This window comes from Phascolarctos cinereus, unplaced genomic scaffold (genome assembly GCF_003287225.1).
Source record: "Phascolarctos cinereus isolate Bilbo 61053 unplaced genomic scaffold, phaCin_HiC Scaffold_726;HRSCAF=1367, whole genome shotgun sequence".
NCBI classification, from domain to species: domain Eukaryota; kingdom Metazoa; phylum Chordata; class Mammalia; order Diprotodontia; family Phascolarctidae; genus Phascolarctos; species Phascolarctos cinereus.
In genome coordinates, this window is record NW_027556098.1 from 311,665,045 (window position 1) to 311,686,763 (window position 21,719).

At 41.3% G+C, this 21,719-nt stretch overlaps 1 protein-coding gene across 1 annotated transcript in view; it reads right to left on the reverse strand.

Annotated features, from left to right (window-relative positions):
- Window positions 1-21,719, reverse strand: part of DSCAML1 (DS cell adhesion molecule like 1) — a 519,489-nt gene that overhangs the window by 125,080 nt on the left and 372,690 nt on the right. The window contains 2 exon segments of the mRNA XM_020989670.2: window positions 1,026-1,304; window positions 17,521-17,667. Coding sequence (XP_020845329.2) covers window positions 1,026-1,304; window positions 17,521-17,667 — 426 coding nt within the window.

Sequence of the window (21,719 nt, forward strand, 5' to 3'; positions counted from 1 at the left end):
CTTGATAAATTCTTGTGGAATGCCTATGGAAACATTGGAGAACCACTGATCTAATCTAATCTCCTAATTTTACAGATGAGGAAACTGAGAGCTAGAAAGATTAAATGACTTGTCCCAGGTCATACAGGTATTAAATGGATGATCCAGGATACAATTAGAGATCCTCTAATTCCAAATATACTTTTTCTACCATACCACACAGTAATTTGTTTCCATGTGTTTCCCTCTATTAGATCATAAGTTCCTTAAGAATGCAGCCTGTGGTGGGTCTGTTTTTTGTATCCCCAGCACCCAGCTTGGTGCCTTGCTTATAGAAGGCACTTTATAAGTATTTACTGAATGAATATTGGATGAATGGATGGATGGATAGATGGATGGATGGATGAATGAATGGATGAATGGATAAGGTACAATCAGTCATTGTACTTTTTTCTGCCCCACACTGGGAAATGGCAAGGAGAGCCATGATTAGCCCATTATGACTCTACACACAGACTCCTTCTTTTTTAGCTCCTGAGGTTGCTTGATTCTTTCTTTTATTATGAACAGTCCATTATTTGGCAGAGGGGAGGGGATGAGGAGGAGGAAAGAAGAGGGAGAGAGACATTATCTCACATCCAAGTGACTTGAATAGGCATTAATATTATTTCCCCTAATGTAGAGCCTATCTAAATGGAGTAACAGCATGAAACAACTTTCCTAATGGAGGAGGGACATTCTGAGGAGGCTAGGCCACCTGGTCCTAAGAAATAGATATGAAGCAATCAGTTTTTGAGCACCTAGTATATGCCAGACATGGTGCTAGTTGCTAGAGCTTCGAAGACAAAAATGAAAGAAACTGAGTACACTTTGGCTGTCTTTCTTGGTTGGAAAAACAGGTTATTTTAAAGTCGACTAGAAAAAATGTCCTACTAGTACCATGGGGGCATTATTGCTCTCAATATTTCTGCGGGGAGAGTTCCAGGATGGAATTCTGAACCTGGGAGCTTATGGACACCTGGTGCTGGTAACTCATGGGCACTCACCGATGACTGTAAGGGTGCCTGTGGCTTCAGCTGAGCCGAAGGTATTGGTGACCTCGCAGATGTAGGTGCCGCTGTCCTCAGCCCGCAGGTCACTAATGGTCAGCCCTGTGATGCGCTTGGTCCACCGGCTGTCTGTGGGGAGGGGCCGCCCATCTTTGAGCCACCTGATTGCTGGGGCAGGGTAGCCTGAGGCAGTGCAGGGCAATTCCACCGTCTGGCCTGCCCTCACTTCCCTGGAGTGGAAGCTGTCGAGGATGGTGGGGGTTGATTCAGCTGGGTCTGTAAGGCAAAAGAGGATTAGTAACACTAGCTGGGAGATGAAGGCCACATAGTGATCTAAAGGAAAGATTCTGAACACACAATAATAATAATTCACTTTTGTGTAGTGTTACACCTAGGGAACTCTTGGGAAAACACTTCAGAAAGTACCTGTGTTCTTCCCACCACATCAGGTCCACCTCTGGCATGGCCCTCTCCCCTGGCCCAGGCTAGATCTAGAGCCAAAAGGCCTTGGGCTAGAAGGCAAGCTGATTCCAGAGGAAGAGAAATCATAAGGGATTCAACAAGGTTAAGCTGTTTACATCCTACATGGGAAGATTGATGCTTGTAACTCCCAAGAACTTGTTCTTTATTGGGGCAGTTGAAAAGAGTGTACATAGGCAGAGGACATGGGTGTGAATTGATTAAGATGGGATAATATACAAAAAAATAGAATTCAGGGGTGAGAAAAAAAGATAATTCCCAAGGAGAGAGCAATTGGAAGTCCAGGGCTATACACATATAAGAGAATGCATCTTAGTCTCTTCTTTGCAGAAGTGGAGGTCTATGAGTGTGGGAAACAACATATACTATCAGATTTAGTTAAGTTGAGTCGTGTTCAACTCTTTGTAATCTTTTCCTTGGAAAAGATACTGGAATGGTTTACTATTTCTTTATCCAGCTCATTTTACAGATGAGGGAACTGAGGCAAACAGGGTTGAGTGGCTTGTCCAGGGTTCCCCAGGGAGTTAAGTATCTGAGGCTAGATTTTAACTCATGAAGATGAATCTTTCCGACTCCAGGGTCAGTACTCTATCCGCTGTACCACCTAGCAGCCCTGTTGATATTACTGGTTAGTTTTAGTGAACTGCTTTTTCTACCCTTTCATTTTTTTAAAAATTATTTTTATAAAGGACAGCTCCATGAGTGGAGAAGGGGAAAGTGAAGGTGATGTAAAGAACAAAATATATCAATGAAAATTTTACAAGGAAAAAGAGACACACAGAGAGGCAAGATGGTGAACAATGGTCTGAGGAGTCAGGAGCCTTGGCCTCTCTTCTCCACTCCATCCACTTACTAGTTATGTGAACCTCATTTCTTTATCTCTAAAACAGGATTAATAGGCTTGTGGTGGGGAACAAGGTATTTTAAAATGCTTTGTAAACTTCAATGTCATTTCTTCTTTGTGGCCATGAGTTCCCAGTTGCTTTCTAGCTTAGTGACCTCCTGGCTCTAAATAAAATGTAGAAGGGATTATTATCACTGCTGTTGGTAGAAACAGGACGAAAAAGCAAGAGAAGGAAAACAAGACAGACAGAGATAGCTGGAGGGAGAAAGAAAGGGAGAGAGGAAAGGAAGTGGAGATGAGGGCTAGAAAGAAACTAGAGAAAAAGACAGGGGAGAAAAGATAGGGAGGCAGCAGAAGACCTGCCAGCCCAAGTTATATCGCTGGGCTTGGCCCTGTGAGTTCATTCCTCCCCAGTTACACTGGTCTTGGGCCTGGCTCTTGATGCCGAGGGCCCTGACTTGAAACTACTCCTCTGTCCTCCTCTACAGTCTTCTCTACAGTTCTTGGATCCTTTTTTTTTTTAAGGCAATCAGGGTTACACAGCTAGTAAGTGTCTGAGGCTGGATCTGAACTCAGGTCTTCCTGACTGCATGGCCGGTGCTCTATCCACTGTACCACTTAGCTGCCTCAGTTCTTGATCCAGTGGACCACAGAGGCCACTCTCTTATTATCAATCCTCTCTGGAAGCAGCTGCTTCTGGAAGAAAGTGTCTCTTCTTTGCTGGGCCTGTGAATCATGAGGATGATAGGGACTCTCCTTTATAGTGGGTTGGTGACTGAGAGGGGAACAGAAAGAGTTCCTTCCCTTGGGGGATCCAGGAACTGAGGGCATGGGTATGGGATGGGGAGCTTTTGTGCTTGAGGTTCAAATTTCACACACGAAAAGATTAGAATCAAAACAAAATAATATACAACCAAGTACTAGATGGGTGGTATGGATTATATATGTTTAGTATCTCTGGGCCTCAGTTTCCTCATTTGTAAAAGGAAGATTTTGGACCAGATGATCTCTGGAGTCCTTTCTACTTTTAAAGATCATAATGCTAGGGATTTTGCACTAACAGAGCTCCAAAAAGTTCCAGGGCACATAGAAATTTGAATGATGGTGTGGGTAAATGGGATGCTGAAGTCCAGTTTGGGCCCAGACATCCCCAAATGGGGACATTGCTCATCAAAGGTCCTGGTGTGGTCATAGCCCTGGCAGACTTTAAACTGGTTTTAGAAAGTTTTGAAAATATTACTTTTCTCTGAATTTTTTTTTACCCTCATCCATCCACATGATAAGAGCTAGCATTTATAAAGCACTCTCAGATTTACAAAGTGCTCCACATATATTATCTCATTTGCAGTGCAATGTAGTGGAAAGACTGATGGATTGGGTGGCAGTGAACCGGAATTTGAGTCCTAGTCCTGTTACTTATTACTTGATATTTGGCAAGGCTCTTCACCTAAGCCTCCATTTCCTCATCTGTAAAATGTGGGGGTTGGACAAGATGACCTCCAAAGTTTCCTTCTAGCTCGAAAATCGATGGTCCTAGGAATTCACACACAGAATCTTAGTGATAATTTCATCCTCCAATAGATGGAAGAACCAACAGGGGAAATTCTGTTCCAGATCTCCTTCTCACTCATAAGGAAGAACTGGTTGGTGGGGTGTAAAATGACAGAAACCTGGGGCAGGGAGAGGGAGGGAAGTGATTCCTCCTTCCTAGGATTTGTAATAGGGAAGGTAAGGAGATGCTTTCATAGTCTGACATGCACTCTGGATTTTAGAAAAAAGATTTAGAAGGGCTCAGAGAAAAGATAGACAGGATCCCATAGACTAAAATTGTACAGGGGAAGTTAGCCCAAAAGGGAAGGGAGAGACTCCAGAATGAAATTCTGAAGACAAAAAGAGAAACCATTCCAACGAGGGGGAAAGATGAGATTAGTTTAAAGAGACTAATCTGGATACATGGGGTACTCACCAACCAACTTCAATTTTAAGAAGAAATGTATAGAACATGGAAACAAGAGCATGTGAAAAAGGTTGAATGAGTATGGTGCTGACCTGTAAAAATATGTCAGGAATGCTAATGTTCAGAATGAACTAAGGCTGTCCAGAAGAGCCAAGGATTACACAAAGGGATCATTTATTTATTCTTAGCTATATTAGAAGGAAAAAGAGGATAAAAGAAGGGAGAGGATATTTTAACTGTTGACAGAGGGAAGGCAGAGCTGCTTAAGTTTTATTTTGTTTCTGGTTTTCCTGCCAAGGAAAAAGACCTTTGCATCAGACATGGCAGAACAAAAATGACCAACAGGGCAGTGATGCTCCCAAATAAGTAAAGAGAAAGTAAGGGAGTCTCCAGGTGTACTCCAGGAATTCAAGTTCATCCAGCCCAAATGAACCTCAGCATCTGGAATCAAAGAGAGGGCTTGTATGATTGAGGAGAGACTGTCAGCTAGGTTTGAAAGACGGGGAGATGGAAAACAGAAATGACACAAGATTGGAGAAGGGCGAGTATTGACTGTGTTTTTGAAAAGGGAAGAGGGGCAGCTAGGTGGCGCAGTGGATAGAGCCCTGGCCTTGGAGTCAGGAGGACCTGAGTTCAGATCTGGCCTCAGACACTTACCAGCTGTATGACCCTGGGCAAGTCACTTAACCCCAATTACCTTAAAAAAAAACAAAAAAAGAAAGAAAAGGGAAGAGAACAAAGTCTGTAAATTATAGGTTTCTAAATTGACTTCAAGTCCTGAAAATTTTTTAGAAATGAATATTATAGGGATTGTTGGTGAACATGAAGAAAGGGTACCAGTAGTTACAAAGAGCCTGCATAGATTCATGAAGAAGAGGCCATATCAGACTAACCTCATTTCCTTTACCTTAAAAAAAAAAAAAGAAAGAAAAGGGAAGAGAACAAAGTCTGTAAATTATAGGTTTCTAAATTGACTTCAAGTCCTGAAAATTTTTTAGAAATGAATATTATAGGGATTGTTGGTGAACATGCAGAAAGGGTACCAGTAGTTACAAAGAGCCTGCATAGATTCATGAAGAAGAGGCCATATCAGACTAACCTCATTTCCTTTTCTGATAAGATTACTAGATTGCTAGATGAGTGGGATTCTGTAGTATATGTCACCCAGATTTTAGTAAAGTTTTGTGGTGAAGTATTTCATGCTATTCCTACGGGGAAGATGTAAAGATAGAGAGTAGATAATTACACGATTAGATGTATTCAGGACTGGTTGGATGGACTCAAAGAGTAGTTGAAATGGCTCAATATCAACCTGGCAGGAGGTTTCCAGTGGAGTACCTCTGAGATCTGTGCTTGGCCCTTTGATGTTCGAAATTTTTATGACTTGGAAAAAGACATAGCTAGAGTGTACATCAGATCTGTAGGTGACACAAAGCTAAAAGGCTGGAGCATTGAACTGAATCTACTAAAACGAAATTCAAGAGGGATTCATGTAAAGTCCTGCACTTAGGCCCAAACAATCAACTTCAGCAGTGCAAGATGGGGGAGGGGGTGGAACATGGATCCCAGAGTTTTTAATGAACTACAAGCACAATGTGAGTCGGCAATGTCATGTGGAAGCAAAAGGAAAAGGTAAGGTATTCTTGGGTTGTGTAAAGAAGGTATAACTGCTGAGAATAAATAAGTGATACTCTGCCCCCATCAGACCTCATTTGGAGGATTATATTCCATTCTGGGATGGTGATGGTGAAGAGCCTTGAGTCCATGTCATGAATATCAGTTGAAGAAACAGGACATGTTTAATCCAGAGAAGAGAAGCGTCAGGAGGGATGTGATGGCTGTGCACAAATATTTGAAAGGCTGTCCCGTGGAGGATGGACTAGATTTTTATTCTGTGTGGATCCAGAGGGCAGAACTAGGAGTAAAGGGTAGAAGCTGTGAAAAGGCAAATTTAGGCTGAATATCAGGAAAAACTTCCTAATGGGTGAACGGTTGTTCAGGATGTTGCAGGAATCTGTGACTTAAGAAATGGGCGGGACTCAATGAACTTTGAGCTCCCTTCCACTTCTAATACTGTGACTGATAAAAGGCAGTATGGCATAGCATAAAGGATAATACAAATCTCACCTCAGGTGCTTCCTATCTATGTAATAAGAGTTATCTAAGAGGACAATGGGCTTCCTGAAGAGGTGATTAGCCTCAAAGTTGCATGAGTTTTTGGCTGCTACATCCCTCCTGGGTTCCCCCCGCCCCAGTGGTCTTTGAGAAGAGTCTTGATAAAGCCCTTGTTGGTCTTGTTGTAGTGAGAAGTACTGTTGTGAATGCATTGGACTAGACGGCCAACTTCTACATTCTAAGATTCTGTGAGGTGGAGGATGAGCCCAAGGTTACATGGTTAATAAGTAGCTATGGGGCCTCAGACTCCAAACCACGCCTTCTTTCTCCCAGTTTAAAAGTCTCTTTTCATTAGAGATGACTTCTACCTATCATCAAGCATACATGTGGGCCGCTACCTCCTACCTCCATGGTGCTATGTGGCTCATAGCAACAGTAAGGACCTTCCTGCTCCCACCTCCCAACAATGCTATGCTTTGGTTCTAACCATTGTCTTCCTCCTCTCCCAGTGCCACACATGCCCAGTACTGCAGCTCTACAGACAGAGGCTGGGTGACCAATTGTTCAGTATGTTATAGAGGGGATCTGTGACTTAGGAAAAGGGTTGGACTTAATGGACTTTGAAACCACTTCCACCACTAATACTATGATTGATGAAAGGCAGTATGGCATAGCATATAGGATAATGGAACTGGAGTCAGGAAACTTGGGGTTCAAATCCCACCCTAGACACTTACTAGCTGTGTGACCCTGGGCAAGTCACTTTACCTTACTGTTTCTGACATGCTTTCTTCATTTACAAAATTAAGGGGTTGAATTGGGTGCCAGTCCAAATCTATATCTATGATTCTATGGATCCCATTTTACAGAGGAAGAAAATTAAACTCAAAGAGCCATAGGACTTACCCGCTGTCACCTAATTAGTAAATAGTGGAGCTGAGACTACCCCAAGTGTTTGAGTTCCAAGCTCAATGTTCTTGCCACCGTGGCTAATCTTCTCCTCCCACCTAGTACATGCGGAGGCTACTTCTTTGCTTTAACATTAGTGAAACAGAATCAGGAATACAGAAGGTGGGAAATCCACTCAGGTCATTATTCTAGGGGACAATAACATGGATTTCAAAGGTTGCAAAGTAATTTACCTACATTATTTCATTTGAATTTCACCTTCCCTAAGGCAGGTACTACAGGTATTACTATTGCCATTTTGCAGATGAGGAAACTGAGGTTTAGATGAGTTCAATGATTTGACAATGGGTAAGCTGTTAGCAAGTATCAGAGGCATTTTAACTCATATTTCACCTAACCCCAAGCCCAGTATGCTAGACACTGGTATATCATACTGCCTGTCCATTCCCAAATCAAAAGATTTAGGGGAATATCTGAACAGTTGCTCTCTTCCGCCCTCAGAGAAAGATAACAGAGAATGGATTGCATTAGCTGGCCCTTATTTGTAGAGTTTGTGAATGCCCTGCACCTGACTCTGAGGGCTATAAACTGTGCCTAATGAGCATGTCACTTCAACCCTCTGTACTTCAATTTCCTCATCTGTAAAATGGGCATGAGCATACCTATATTGCCTATCTTACAAGGCTATGAGAAAAACACTCTGTAAACCAAAAGATTGCTTCATATGTGTGACTTATTCTTCCTGGGTATAGATCTTAACTCCTTCATCATCCTGGGAACTTTCTGAGGCTAGAGATCAGATCTCTTCCTTCCTTGGTGTCCCCTCCTCCTCAGCCCAGAGTAGACACCATCTAGAGAAGGTGCTCCATCAAGGTGGTTGGGTGGATGGTGGACTGATTTTTCTTTAGAGGGGATAAAATTATCCGCCTTAGAACTTTAGAATGTTAGTGCTGGAACAGATCTTAGAGATCATCACTTTGAATGCCTTTAATTTGCAAGTGAGTAAACTGAGGCTCAGAGAGAAGTAGCCCATACAATTTCAGGCAATTAATTATCAGCAGAGTCTTTCCTGTTGCCCTAAATTTTGCTGTAATGTTCTTTCCATTACTCTGCTCATCAATATGTTCTCCCCCCAAGAAGGAACTAGAGGAAGACGAACACATTTTCACCACTTGTTGACTATAGATTGTGACTCATCCAGGGTAAATTGGTGAATAGCTATTTCCAAGACTCATGGTTAAGGGAAGGCATCATGACATGGTTGGGTTCCTTCAGATCCATGCCATAAGATAGCCTTGTAACTAGGATCATTGTTTCATGAAGTCCTCTGGGTACCTGAGTAATTGATTCCTCATGAATAACACCCAAGATGGGCCTACCTTTTATTAAATTTTGGTCACCAATGAATAATTGTATAGCAGGCTCTGTGTTATTACTGTTTACTTGTTACATCTCATTCATCCTCAGTGGAAAGGGGTATTAGAGTCTGGTACTGTAAAGGACCTTAAAGATCATAGATCATAAATTTAGAGCTGGCAGAGGCCATATCAAGAGCAGCTAGGTGGCACAGGGATAGAGCACCAGGTCTAGAGTCAGGAGGATTCATCTTCCTAAGTTCAAATCTGGCCTCAGACACTTACTAGCTGTGTGATCCTGGGCAAGCCATTTACCTCTGTTTGCCTCAGTTTCCTCATCTGGAAATTGAACTGGAGAAAGAAATGAAAAGCTACTCTAGTATCTTTGCCAAGAAAACTATTTGGAATTTGGAGTTGGGGTCATGAAGAATTGGACACAATTGAAAATTAACTAAATAACAACAGCAGAAGCCATATATATGTGTGTCTATATATGTATGTATATTTGTGTGTGTGTGTGTGTGTGTGTGTGTGTGTGTGTATAGCGAGAGAGAGAGAGAGAGAGAGAGAGAGAGAGAGAGAGAGAGAGAGAGAGAAGGATGGGAAGGACAGGGAAGCCAAAGACAGGGAAGGGAATATATCTATAGATAAAGATATATTACATATATATATATATTCATATATATATGGGTTATTGTATAGAACATCTAATTTAACAACCTCCAGACCATCTAGTAGAACCTTCTCATTTGCCAGATGTGGAAACTGAAGCCCAGAGTAGTGAAATGATTCACTCATGGTGTCCCACATAAGCCCAGGACTTCTAAGTTCAGATCCACAGCCTTTTCTGCTGCACCACACTCCTTCTCAGAAAGGAACAGAAATTCCTGACACTATGGGGTGTCTCAGAAAGGGGAGATGACCAGAGCTATGACTAAAAATAGTAGTGTCTGGGGCATATTTAGTTCAGCTGGGAGAAGGTGGAAGCATATTCTCAGGGATGCTTGTTCCCTTTGGTGTCCTGGAACAATATCTTGATTGCACCTGGTTCTGGTTATGTTTCAGAAAAAGGCTGATGCCCCCTTCTCTCCCTGCTCCCCACTCAGGGTTAGGTGAGCACCAAGTCTTCTCTTCTTTATAGACTTTCTACCTTGGACCCTCCCCTTTAGACTGCATGGCCTCTTTTCTCACTGACCACAGAGAGTTGGTAGGATACTGAATCCTGGAAGAATTACTCAGCATGACACTTAATTGATATAAAATAGACAAATTCAGTAGTACACTGCAAAATTCATAAGCAAAGGGACTGTTAAGATGGCCAAGGAAGGGATGGAAAGCGGGGTGAAGGGGGGAGGAGGGAATTAATCACTGAGTCTCAGGCGTGAAATTAAATTCCAAGGAAAAGAAACCTCTTTCATTACTCCAGAGTAGAAGTAAAATGCTGCAATGTGTACATGGTGACAGCCAGAGGGGATGGGGCACTGACAGCTCCAGTGGCTGGGCTGGGAGACAGATGGCTCCACCTCCAAGAAAGAGCTAGCAGCATTCTGAGAGGGGTGTGTACATTGTTGTGTAGGGAGCTGGTGATGGGTAGAACCCGCAGATCCAGGAAAGGAAGATTCTTATGATGGCTAATATGAAAGGTTGACCTTTCCCTGTGTTGGTGGAAACCATAGCTCAGGGTACTAGTATATCCCATGTTTTCACCAAAAACAAAAAACACACGAACAAAAAAAAAATCCACCTAGCTTTAGAGGGTCACATTCCTAGGACTGGGATTTGGTGGAATGTGCAAGAAAAGAAAGGGAAAGGGCTGGTAGCCTGAGAGGGGATGGTGACTCAAGGACCTTCTCTTGAGGCTGCTTATTATAACAACCAGATAACATTGCTTCTTATAGCAAACCTTAAAATGTGATGGTGTTATATTGCCAACTAGATTGTAAGCTCCATGAGGACAGAGACAACATTGTATCTAAAACATGTACCTTCCCTAGCATCTAGCACAGAGCTCTGCATGCTGTAGGTGCTTAATGAATGCTTGCTGCATTGCACTATTATATAATTTTACTTTCTCATTTCCTTAGCTATTAACAAAAGCATTTTTTTAAAAAAACACCAAAATAAAAATAAAAAAAAAATCCAACCTTTGTTTCAGGTTAACAAAGAAAAATGGGGGCTTGTGTGGATAATCCAGGGAGATCTGAGAGAAGGGGAAGAATCTGAAGGTCAGAGAAGGCTTAGTGGTAGCAGGAGAGGGAGACTGACAGCTGCCATGCCAGCTTGGGGGTGCAGAGCTCCATGCTTACAAAGAAGTAGAGAAAACCTTGGATAGGAGACAGTGTAGAATGGGGGAAAGAGTACTGACTGAGGATTTGGAGAACTGAGATTCTAATCCTGACTCTGCACCTTGCTAGCTGTGTAATACTGGGTAAGTCATTTAACCGGCCTGAGACTCAGTTTCCCTGGTTGTAAAATGATGGGGTTAGACTGGGTGGCCTCTAGGTTTCCTTCTAGCTATAGATCTTCTGGTTCTAGAGTGCTGACCTTCTTGTCAAGTTTCTCTCTTTTTTATAAAAGTTTAATTTAAAATTTTCAATGAATAAGTATTGATTTTTCTTCCTCTCAACCTCCAACTGAAAAAGAAAGAAAAAAAACCTCTCATAATGAACATGAATAGTTAATAAAAATTCTTGCCTTGTCCATGTCCTAAAATGTACATCTCATTCTATATCTGTAAGATGCATTTTACATCTTGTATCTATCACCTGTCAATCAGAGGGGTAACATGTTTCATTATTAGTCTTCTGGAATTGTGGCTGATCACTGTATTGAGCAGAGCTCTTAAGTCTTTCAAAGTTGTTTACAATGTTGTCTGGTCTTTGCAACATTATTGTTATTATGCAAATTGTTCTGGTTCTGCTCACTTCATTATGCATCTGTTCATATGAATCTTCCCAGGTTTCTCTGAAACTATCCTTTTCATAATTTTTTTTTTTTTAGGCAATTGGGGTTAAGTGACTTGCCCAGAGTCACACAGCTAGTAAGTGTTAAGTGTTTGGTCTGAGGCTGGATTTAAACTCAGGTCCTCCTCCCTTCAGGGCCAGTGCTCTATCCACTGCGCCACCTAGCTGCCCCCATAATTTCTTAAGACACAATAATATTTCATTATATTCATATATTATACTTGATTTAGCCATTCCCGAACTCATGGTACCCTTTTAGTTTCCAATCCTTTGCCACTACAAAAAAGAGATGCTTTTTTTCCAACAATTTTTTCAAACCTTGTCTCTCTCCTACTCTTCTTCCCACCTCCACCGAGAAAGCAAGAAAAACAAAATCCTTTCTTACAAACATATATAGTCAAGCAAAATCAATTACTGCATTTACCAGGTCTTTTTTTTAAAGCCTCAATCTGCCCTCTATCATGTTTCTATTATGAGGTAGGTGGCCTGTTTCATCATGAGTCCTGTGGAATCACGGTTAGTCATTGTGTTGATGAGAGGTCATAAGACTTTCAAAGATGGTTATCTTTATAATATTGCTATTGTATGAAAATTGTTCTGCTGGTTCTTTTCGATTCACTTTGCATCAGTTCATACAAATCTTCCCCATTTTCTTTGAAACCATTCCCTTCATCATTTCTTATAGTGCAATAGTATTCTATCACATTAATATTACCATAACTTGTTTAGCCATTCCCCAATTGATAGACATCTCCTCAGTTTCCAATTCTTTGTTATCACAAAGAGAGCTGATATATATATATATATATATATATATATATGTATGTATGTATATGTGGGTCTTTTTTTTTATCTCTTTGGGAGTTGTTGATCCTTTGTTTTTGAAGAAGACTTGCATGTAAATTGGATTTAAATGAGACAAAGCTGCACAAATCAACAGCTTCTTTCTCTCTTCTAGAGTTACTGAAGTCCACTGGGAAGACTGGCAATGGCCTAGGATGCAGTGGATGACTTTGATGTCTGACCAAACTCTCATCTGCCCATTCCACCAGGAGAAATCCATCACATGCTTGGAGTAGGCATCCTCCTAATTCACTGATGGGTTCAAAGCCTTTTCAGCTACCCTCAACCTGGTTTAGCCTGTCTGTGTGATTTATCAGGGTGTGGCCACTGTACAAGTTACAACTTCTTGGTAGAGATCTAGTAGTGGTATTACTGGGTCAAAGGGTATGTAATAACTTTTGGGGCATAGTTCCCCATTGCTTTCAAAATGGCTGGATCAGTTCACAGCTCAATCAACAGTTCATTAATAAGATACCTGTTTTTTCCATAGCCCTTCCAACACTCATCATTTTTCTTTCTCCCTCACCCCAAATTTATCCATTTGATCATTGTGAAATAGAATTTCAGAGCTGTTTTAATTTTTAATTTTTGGCTACTGATAGCTTGGCTTTCTTACTTTAAAAACTGCCCATTTATGTCCTGTAGCCATTTATCAGTTGAGGAATTGTTCTTATTCTTACAAATTTAAATCGATTCTCTAAATAGCTTAGAATTATCAGAGAAACTTACTGCAAAGATTTTTTTCCCATTTGCCTGCTTCTATTCTAATTTTAGCTGTATTGGTTTTATCTGCACAAAAACTTTTTAATGTTATGTAATCAAAATTTTCCATTTTACCTTCTGTAACCCTCTCTTCCTCTTTCAGTCATGAATTTTCCCCCTATCCATAGATCTGACAGATACTTTCTTTCTTGCCTTTCTTGAGGTTCCTTCTTTATACCTGCTCATGAGAGTGTATTTCTAGGGACTCTGAGGGCTCAGGCCACTGCTACTTCAACCATCCAATCTGCTGTTGCACAGCAAGGAAGTACTCTGCCCCTTTCCCATTCCTAGGAGATGCATCCATGCTAGCTAGGCCTCCACAAATAAAAAAAATTAGAAACTCAGAAGATATCAACATAGCTAACTTCTTGCCCAAACCATAGGGACTTTGGACAACTAAGCCTGTGAGAGAGCAAGAATCATTGGAAAGTGAAAGTGGTTTGGTTTACAGGAAGGTTGGAGGGAGTGTGGGCAGTGAGTGGGCACTCACTCAGGAGTGGGCTAACTCTGCCCTAGTAACAGCTGCATCTTTGCCAAGAGAGAAAACTTACAAATCAGCCTATCACAATATATCAAATCAGAGTCCCTGCATTACCCATATATTCCCTTCTCATCTCTTATCTCAAGTTCCTGGTTTCCCTTGAGTCCAGGCAGGTGGTACAGTAGACAAAAGACTGGGCTTGGAGCCATGAAAACCTGAGTTAAATACTTGTTGTCTGTGTGATTGACTGGGCAAGTCATTGAATCTCTCAGCCTCAGTTTCTTCATCTGTAAAATGGCTATAAAAATGGTACCTACCTGAAGGGATTATTGTGAGAACCAAATGAGATAACATTTGTAAAGTGCTTTGCAAACCTTAAAGAACTATTTAAATGCTATTATTATTATTAATAGCTCTCCATCACCATCCCCACATGTGGCCTCAAAGCTTCAGGTTCCCACCGCTGAGTTATTAATCTCAACAAATATTTATTCAACCTCTGCTTGAAGAATTTCAGGGATGGGGAGCTCATTACTTTCTGAGACAATCCATTCCACTATTAAAAAACTCTAATTGTAAGGAAATTTCCTCTTAAATGAAGCCTAGGTCTGCTCCACTTCCTTTTCCTCCCATCCCTCCTCCTTCTGCCCTCTGGGGCTAAGCAGGCAAATCAAAACCCCCTTCCACTCGACAGCCCTTCAAATACTTCAGGACAGCTCTCAACGCAGAAATTTTCTTTTCTCCCATTCCTTCTGTTTCTTCAATCAAAGCTCCCGTGGTTTTGAGATCCTTCCTCTTCCTCCTCCCCCTCCTCTGGACACACTCTTGCTTGTCAACAGCTTTCCTGAGTGTGGTCTGCCCAGGGCTCAGCGATCACATCTCTGGTCCTGGGCCTCTCGAGGCAGCTTGGGAGCTGGGAGCTGAGAGCTGGGAGTGTGCTCGCTTCTCTCCTCCCTACATCAGGCCACTATTCCCTTGGTGCTACCCGTGCTCTTTCGGCATCGGCAGCACTTTGTTTCCAGGCCTGGATGCTCCTTCACCCGTTGTGTGTCTGAACTGACTCTGCAGATTAGAAAGAAGCTCAGGAAGTCATGCTTCTGACAACTTGAATTGAGATTCAAATGGAGGGTCCCTCAGAGCTAGCATTTAGGTTTGCAGAACACTTCATACATATTACCCCATCTGATCCTCACAGCAGCCCTGTGAGATAAGTACTATTATTAACCCCATTTTATAGCTTAGGAAAACCGAGGCTGAGGAAGGAAAGAAGAAAGGAAGGAAATACACCTTTATTAAATACCTACTATACATGTCAGGTACTGTGCTAAGCACTTTATAAATATTATCTCATTCTCAACAACCCTGAGAGGTGGGCACTTTCATTAGCCCCATTTTATAGTTGGGAAGCAGACAGAGATTAAATGACTTGCCTAGGGGTCATACTATTAATGTGTCTGGGGTGGGATCCAAATTCAGGTCTTCCTGACTCCAGTAGTACTTAGAATGTCAGCATTAGATGGGACCTTAGAGGTTTTCTAGTCCAACCCTCTTAGCCTACAGACAGGGAGAGAGTTAGGGCCAGGTTATACAGCTGACATGTACGTTGCTGGGCCAGAATGAAAAGGTGAGTCTCCTGGCTGCTGGTGCAGGACTCTTTGTTTTATATCCTGTTCTATTCTCCAGGGGATCCTGATCTGAGGGACAACAGGAAACAGAAGAGAACATATTTTCAACCATGGCTTGGTAAAAAATACAGAAATGATTCTCAAATGGTTTTCTATACAGTAGAATGTAAGCTCCTGGAAGGCAGAGAATGTCTTCATTTTGATTTTTGCTTTTGGCTTTATATCTCCAGCATCTAGCCCAGTGCCTTCTATAGTAAGCACTTAATGAATGCTAGTGGAATGATATGAATGAATGAATGAATGAATTAATGAATGAATGAAAATCAGTGTTTGTGGGCCTTTTTTAAGAGTGAGGAATGGAGCAAAGCTTTCTGCAGGGAAGACATTTCTGCAGGAAGTTAAGATGGGGGGAAACTGAGGCCTTCTCCTTCAAAATCTCCCTTTAATGCTCACTCTTCTAGGAAGCCTTTTTGGAAATGATCCTTCCTAACTATATTTGCTGCTTTTTTCTTTGTCCCTTAATGAAGGTATGCCATATAACTTTGGAGACTGGGCCTATGATTTCACACATAATGGAATTCCTGGATGAGGAAATTTCTTCTCCCAATGAAGGCTGTAACCTTCGCTGCATCATCATCATCATCATCATCATCATCATCATCATCATCCTCCACATAGCTAGTATCTATATAGCACTTTAAGGTTGGCAAAGTGCTTTATAAATATTATCTCATTTTATCCTCACAAAGCCCTGGGAGATAGGTGCTATTATCATTATCCCCATTTTACAGATGATGAAAACTGAGGCTAAAAGAATATTTAAGTGACTTAGGTCTTCCTGACTCCAGGTTCAATGCTCTATCCACTCTGCTGCCTGGAAAATTGCCTAGAACATTGAGAGGTTAAGTGACTTGACCATGGTCAATATACTTGTAGGAATATTTGTTGCTGAAATGAGATAATATTTCTAACACTTGCCAACTTTAATGATCCATATAAATGTCAGTTATTATTCTCCCCACCCATTCCTACCAGATGTGGCTTTTATATGACTTATACCAGTTCTAAAGAACAAGGGAAGTGGTAAAGATGAAGATGACAAAAATGTACATTCATTTTCATGGAAAGAAATGCTTAAAAAATCACATAAATACTTTTGTGTGGTAATCTTGTATAATTATACTTAGTACATTCTGTTTTAATGCTTCAAAAGATTTGTGATTCTACCTGCAGGGATACTCACTCCATCGGCACAGACTGCAACCCCTCCATATCTTTAGTAAAAATGATTTCATGATTTCACATGGCCAAAAAATTCAACACCCAATAGTCACCATTCTAGTAAAGAGCCTCTTTGAACTTAGTTAGTTTGGCTCTGAGAGAGCAGATGCAGAGTGTATATTCTATACAGACTGTACTATATTCTAAACTTGGTAATAATAATGAAATATTAACTCTTTTATGCAATGATTTATACATAAATCCTCACAACAGGTAGGTGCAAGAATTGGAATGGTAGGTAGTGTCAATCTTACAAATGAGGAAACTGAGGTTTGGAAAAACTAAAATGACTTCATTAATAGTCACAAAGCTAGTGATCACCAGATTTGGGATTTGAACCCATTTCTCCTGACTCCAAATTCTAAATTTGTGCCATATTGTGCTCAATACTCTGTTATCTCTTATGGTAGGAGTTGGTATAGCTTTGAAGAAGGCAGTGTCATCTCACTTCCATGATGGGGCATCCCAGTAGAACTCAGATGGAGGTCCTCATTGTATATTTATTTTCTTTCTCTGTCTCTCTGTCTCTCTCTGTCTCTCTGTCTCTCTCTGTTCTCCTTTTAGGGGTACAGATTATACTAGAACTAGATTACATTTCATGAATCTGAACGTATAAATATGCTGCTTGGTGAGTATCTTGAAATTTCATGCTTATATGCTATCTTTCCAAGACTGAAAGTGCATTTAGGATTGAACCTCTATATTCCAATTCTTCTGCTTCTCATTTAGAGCCCTTTGCATATGTAATGGATACCCTTATCCATGGTGCTAACATTGACTCCTGGCCTTTCCAATGGAAGTTCTCTTTTAATTCCCCACTTTTGATCTTGACACATATCCTATCCCCACCCCGGACTTGTGAGGGCTCATTGCCTACCTGACACAGAGAGTCGGGCCCCATTACTTTGGCGGGTCTCACCACTGTACTTGTGTTTGGTGATGCAGCGGTATGTAGACAGGGCGTCCTCCTTCTGTACATCTGAGATGTACAGCCCGCCATGGAAAGTAATAAAAAACCTATTTTCTGGAGACACAAAAAGGAGAGAAATAGCTTATTAGTTGACTGGCTGGGCATTAGTGACCAAGAGCAGGCCCCAGGCTGCCACCTTGGCTAAGGGTTACCCAGTAAGGAGTGAATTTGTTCTAGGGGAAAATGTCCCACGTGAACGAAAATTTTAGTCATGCACATAGACAACACCAAGAATTATAGTCAAACACTCATCTATCCATCCATCCATCCACCCATCCACTGATCTAGCTCATTCAAAAAACACTTATTAAGTTTTTTGTTATATGCCAAGCACTGCGCTAAGCATTGGGTATACAAACACAAAAACAAACAAACAAACAAAAACCAGTCTCTGCCTTCAAGGAACTTACCTTCTATTAGGCAGAATCAATGTGTATATGGAGAGATACAAAAGTAAATATACAATAATGTGGGGGGAAGAGATTAAGAAAAGCTTCAGATAGGACATAAGAACTGAGGTAACTCTTTCTTAATATAAATTTATTTATTTTCAGTTTTCAATATTTACTTCCACAAGATTTTGAGTTCCAAATTTTCAGCCCATCTCACCCCTCCCCCACCCCAAGATAGCATGCATTATGAACATCCTTTCCCCTAGTCTGTCCTCTGTTCTATCTCTTCCCCCCTTCTCTTATCCCCTTCCCCTTCTATTTTCCTATAGGGCAGGACAGACTTCTGTACCCCATTTCCTGTATTTCTTATTTCCCAGTAGCATGTGAAAACATTTTTTTAAAACATGTTTTTAAAACGTTAGGTTTCAATTCTTCTCCCTTCCTCCCTCCCCAACCACCCTCATTGAAAAGGCAAGCAACTCAATATAGGTTATACATGTGCAGTTATGCAAAACACTTCCATAGTAGACATGTTGTGAAAAACTAACTCTATTTCCCTTAATCCTATCCTGCCCTCCCATTTATTCTATTCTTTCTTTTGACCCTGTCCCTCCTCAGAAGTATTTGCTTCTGATTACCCTTTCCCAATCTGCCCTCCTCTCTATCATCCCCCTGCTCTCTTGTCCCCTTCTCCCCTATTTTCCTAGGGTAAGACAGATTTCCATACCCAATTGAATGTGTATGTTATTCCCTCCTTAAGCCAAATCCTATGAGAATAAGATTCACTCATTCCCTCTCTCCTTCCCCATTTCCCCTCCACTGTAAGAGTCTTTTCTTTTCTGTTTTTTTTGTGAGATAATTTACCCCATTCTACCTCTCCCTTTCTTCTTCTCTGAATATAATCCTCTCTCATCCCTTAATTTTATTCTCCAGATATGACCCCTTAATCTTCAACTCACCCTGTGCCCTCTATCTATCTATCTATCTATCTATCTATCTATCTATCTATCTATCTATCATACATATAATTTTTTTCCTCCAACTACCCTAATACTGACAAAGGTCTCATGAGTTATAAATATCATCTTTCCATGCAGGAATGTAAACAGTTCAACCTTAATAAGTCTCTTATTATTTCTCTTTCCTGTTTACCTCTTCATGTTCCACTTGAGTCTTGTATTTGAAAGTCAAATTTTCTATTCAGCTCTGGTCTTTTCATCAAGAATGCTTGAAAGTCCTCTATTTCACTGAATGACCATTTTTTCCCCTGAAGGATTATACTCAGTTTTGCTGGGTAGGTGATTCTTGGTTGTAATCCTATCTCCTTTGCCCTCTGGAATATTATATTCCATGCCCTGTTGTCCTTTAATGTAGAAGCTGCTAAATCTTGTGTTATCCTGATTGTGTTTCCACAGTACTTGAATTGTTTCTTCTGGCAGCTTGTAATATTTTCTCCTTGACCTGGGAACTCTGGAATTTGGCTACAATATTCCTAGGAGTTTTCCTTTGGGGATCTCTTTCAGGAGGAGATCTGTGGATTCTTTCAATTTCTATTTTGCCCTCTGGTTCTAAAATATCAGGGCAGTTTTCCTTGATAATTTCTTGAAAGATGATGTCTAGGCTCTTTTTTTGATCATGGCTTTCAGATAGTCCAATAATTTTTAAATTCTCTCTCCTGGATCTATTTTCCAGGTCAGTTGTTTTTCCAATGAGATATTTCACATTGTTTTCTAATTTTTCATTCTTTTGGATTTGTTTTACAGTGTCTTGATTTCTCATAAAGTCACTAGCTTCCAATTGCTCTATTCTAATTTTTAAGGAAGTATTTTCTTCAGTGATCTTTTGGACTTCCTTTTCCATTTGGCCAATTTTTTTTTAGGGCATTCTTCTCCTCATTGGCTTTTTGGACCTCTTTTGCCATTTGGGTTAGGCTATTTTTTAAGGTGTTATTTTCTTCAGTATTTTTTGGGTCTCCTTTAGCAAGCTGTTGACTTGTTTTTCATGATTTTCTTGCATCACTCTCATTTCTCTTCCCAGTTTTTCCTCTACTTCTCTTACTTGCTTCTCAAAATCCCTTCTGAGCTCTTCCAAGGCCTGGGACTGATTCATATTTTTCTTGGAGGCTTTGGATGTAGGAGCTCTGACTTTGTTGTCTTCTTCTGGTTGTATATTTTGATCTTCTTTGTCACCAAAGTAAGATAATATAGTCTGACTCTTTTTGCACTGCTTGCTCATGATCCTGGCCAATTACTTGAGTTTTAAACTCTTTGTTAAGGTAAGAGTCTGCTTCCAATGTGGAGAATGTACTGCCCCAAGCTTTGGGGGTTTATATAGCTGTTTTCAGAGATACTTGTAGGGACCCGTAAATTTTCAGTTCTTGCAAGGTAGTATGATAAGGGGCGAGGTGTTTACTACTTTCCTGGCCTGTGCTGTGGTCTATTAGTGACCACAAGTACTCCTTTCTGTCCTGGAACTGTGAAGAAGGTTTCCTGTCCACAGCCACTACAAGCTCCACTGCCAGCTCCTCCTCACCCCAGGACCCCGTCCAGAACGGTGACCCAGATCCAAGCACAGGCAAAGCAAGAGACTCCTGTCTCAGCACCAGCAGAGAGATCCCTGCAATCCCCTTCTGACCAGCCACTCGATTCCCCCTCAGTCTGTGGGCCGGAAGCTTGGGAAGCAGCTGCCCACCCCAGGGCCGTATTCTTGGGGAACTGGAGCTGAGACCCCTCCTTCCTCTCTCAGCACCACAGAAACAGACTTTTCCCACTGACCTTCTAAGTTGTCTTTGGCATTCCTGGATTGAGGAGTCTGGAAACCACCACAGCTGCCCGTGATTCAGTCCTCTGAGGCCTGCTCCAGGTTCACTGCAGCCTGTGCGCCCACGCTGCACTGTGCTTCGCTCCCAGACTGGCGAGATATACCTTTCTGATCAATCATCCAGGTTGTCTTGGGCTGGAAATTTGTTTCACTCTGTCTTTTTGTGGGTTCTGCTGCCTTAGAATTTGTTTAGAGCCATTTTTTATAGGTGTTTGGAGGGGTTTGGGGGAGAGCTCAAGCAAATTGCTGCTCTCACTCCGCCATCTTGACTCTGCCATCTTGACTCTGCCATTTTCGCTCTGCCAGGGCTGAGGTTCTTAGTGGTAGCAGGAAAACCACAGGATCACTATGACTTAGAATTTTGCTCTAAGGGTAGACTCTAGCAGCCATCTGTCTTAATCTTTTACTTTATGACAAGAAGACTCTACTGTTTATTGGTGTTACATTTGAAAATTGAAGTAAACTGAGGGACAATTGGTCTGAGCAAGAGTAATGTATCAGGCTAGCCAGTCCTGAGGTAACTCTTGAAGAAAGTTATATATTCTATGAGGTAGCAGTAAGTAAGAAGTGTATTCCAGGCGTAGGAAACAGCAGGAAAAAAAAGCCCAGAGATAGAGGTTGGCATGTCTTGCACAGAAAACATAAGTTGGCCACTTTGGCTGGAATACAGTATTTAGGAGGGAATCCTGTGTAACCAGCCTAGAATGGTAGAAGCGAAGCCAGACTGGGAGTATCTCATTCTAAAATCAAGAGGGGACCCCGGGAGTCTCTTGAGAGACATGGTCAGACCTTTGCTTTGGGCAAATTACCTAGCCTCTTGAGGCCTCAGTTTCCTCACCTGGAAAACAAGGAAGATGAATGAGATTGTCTCTGAGGCCTCTTACAATGTCAAAT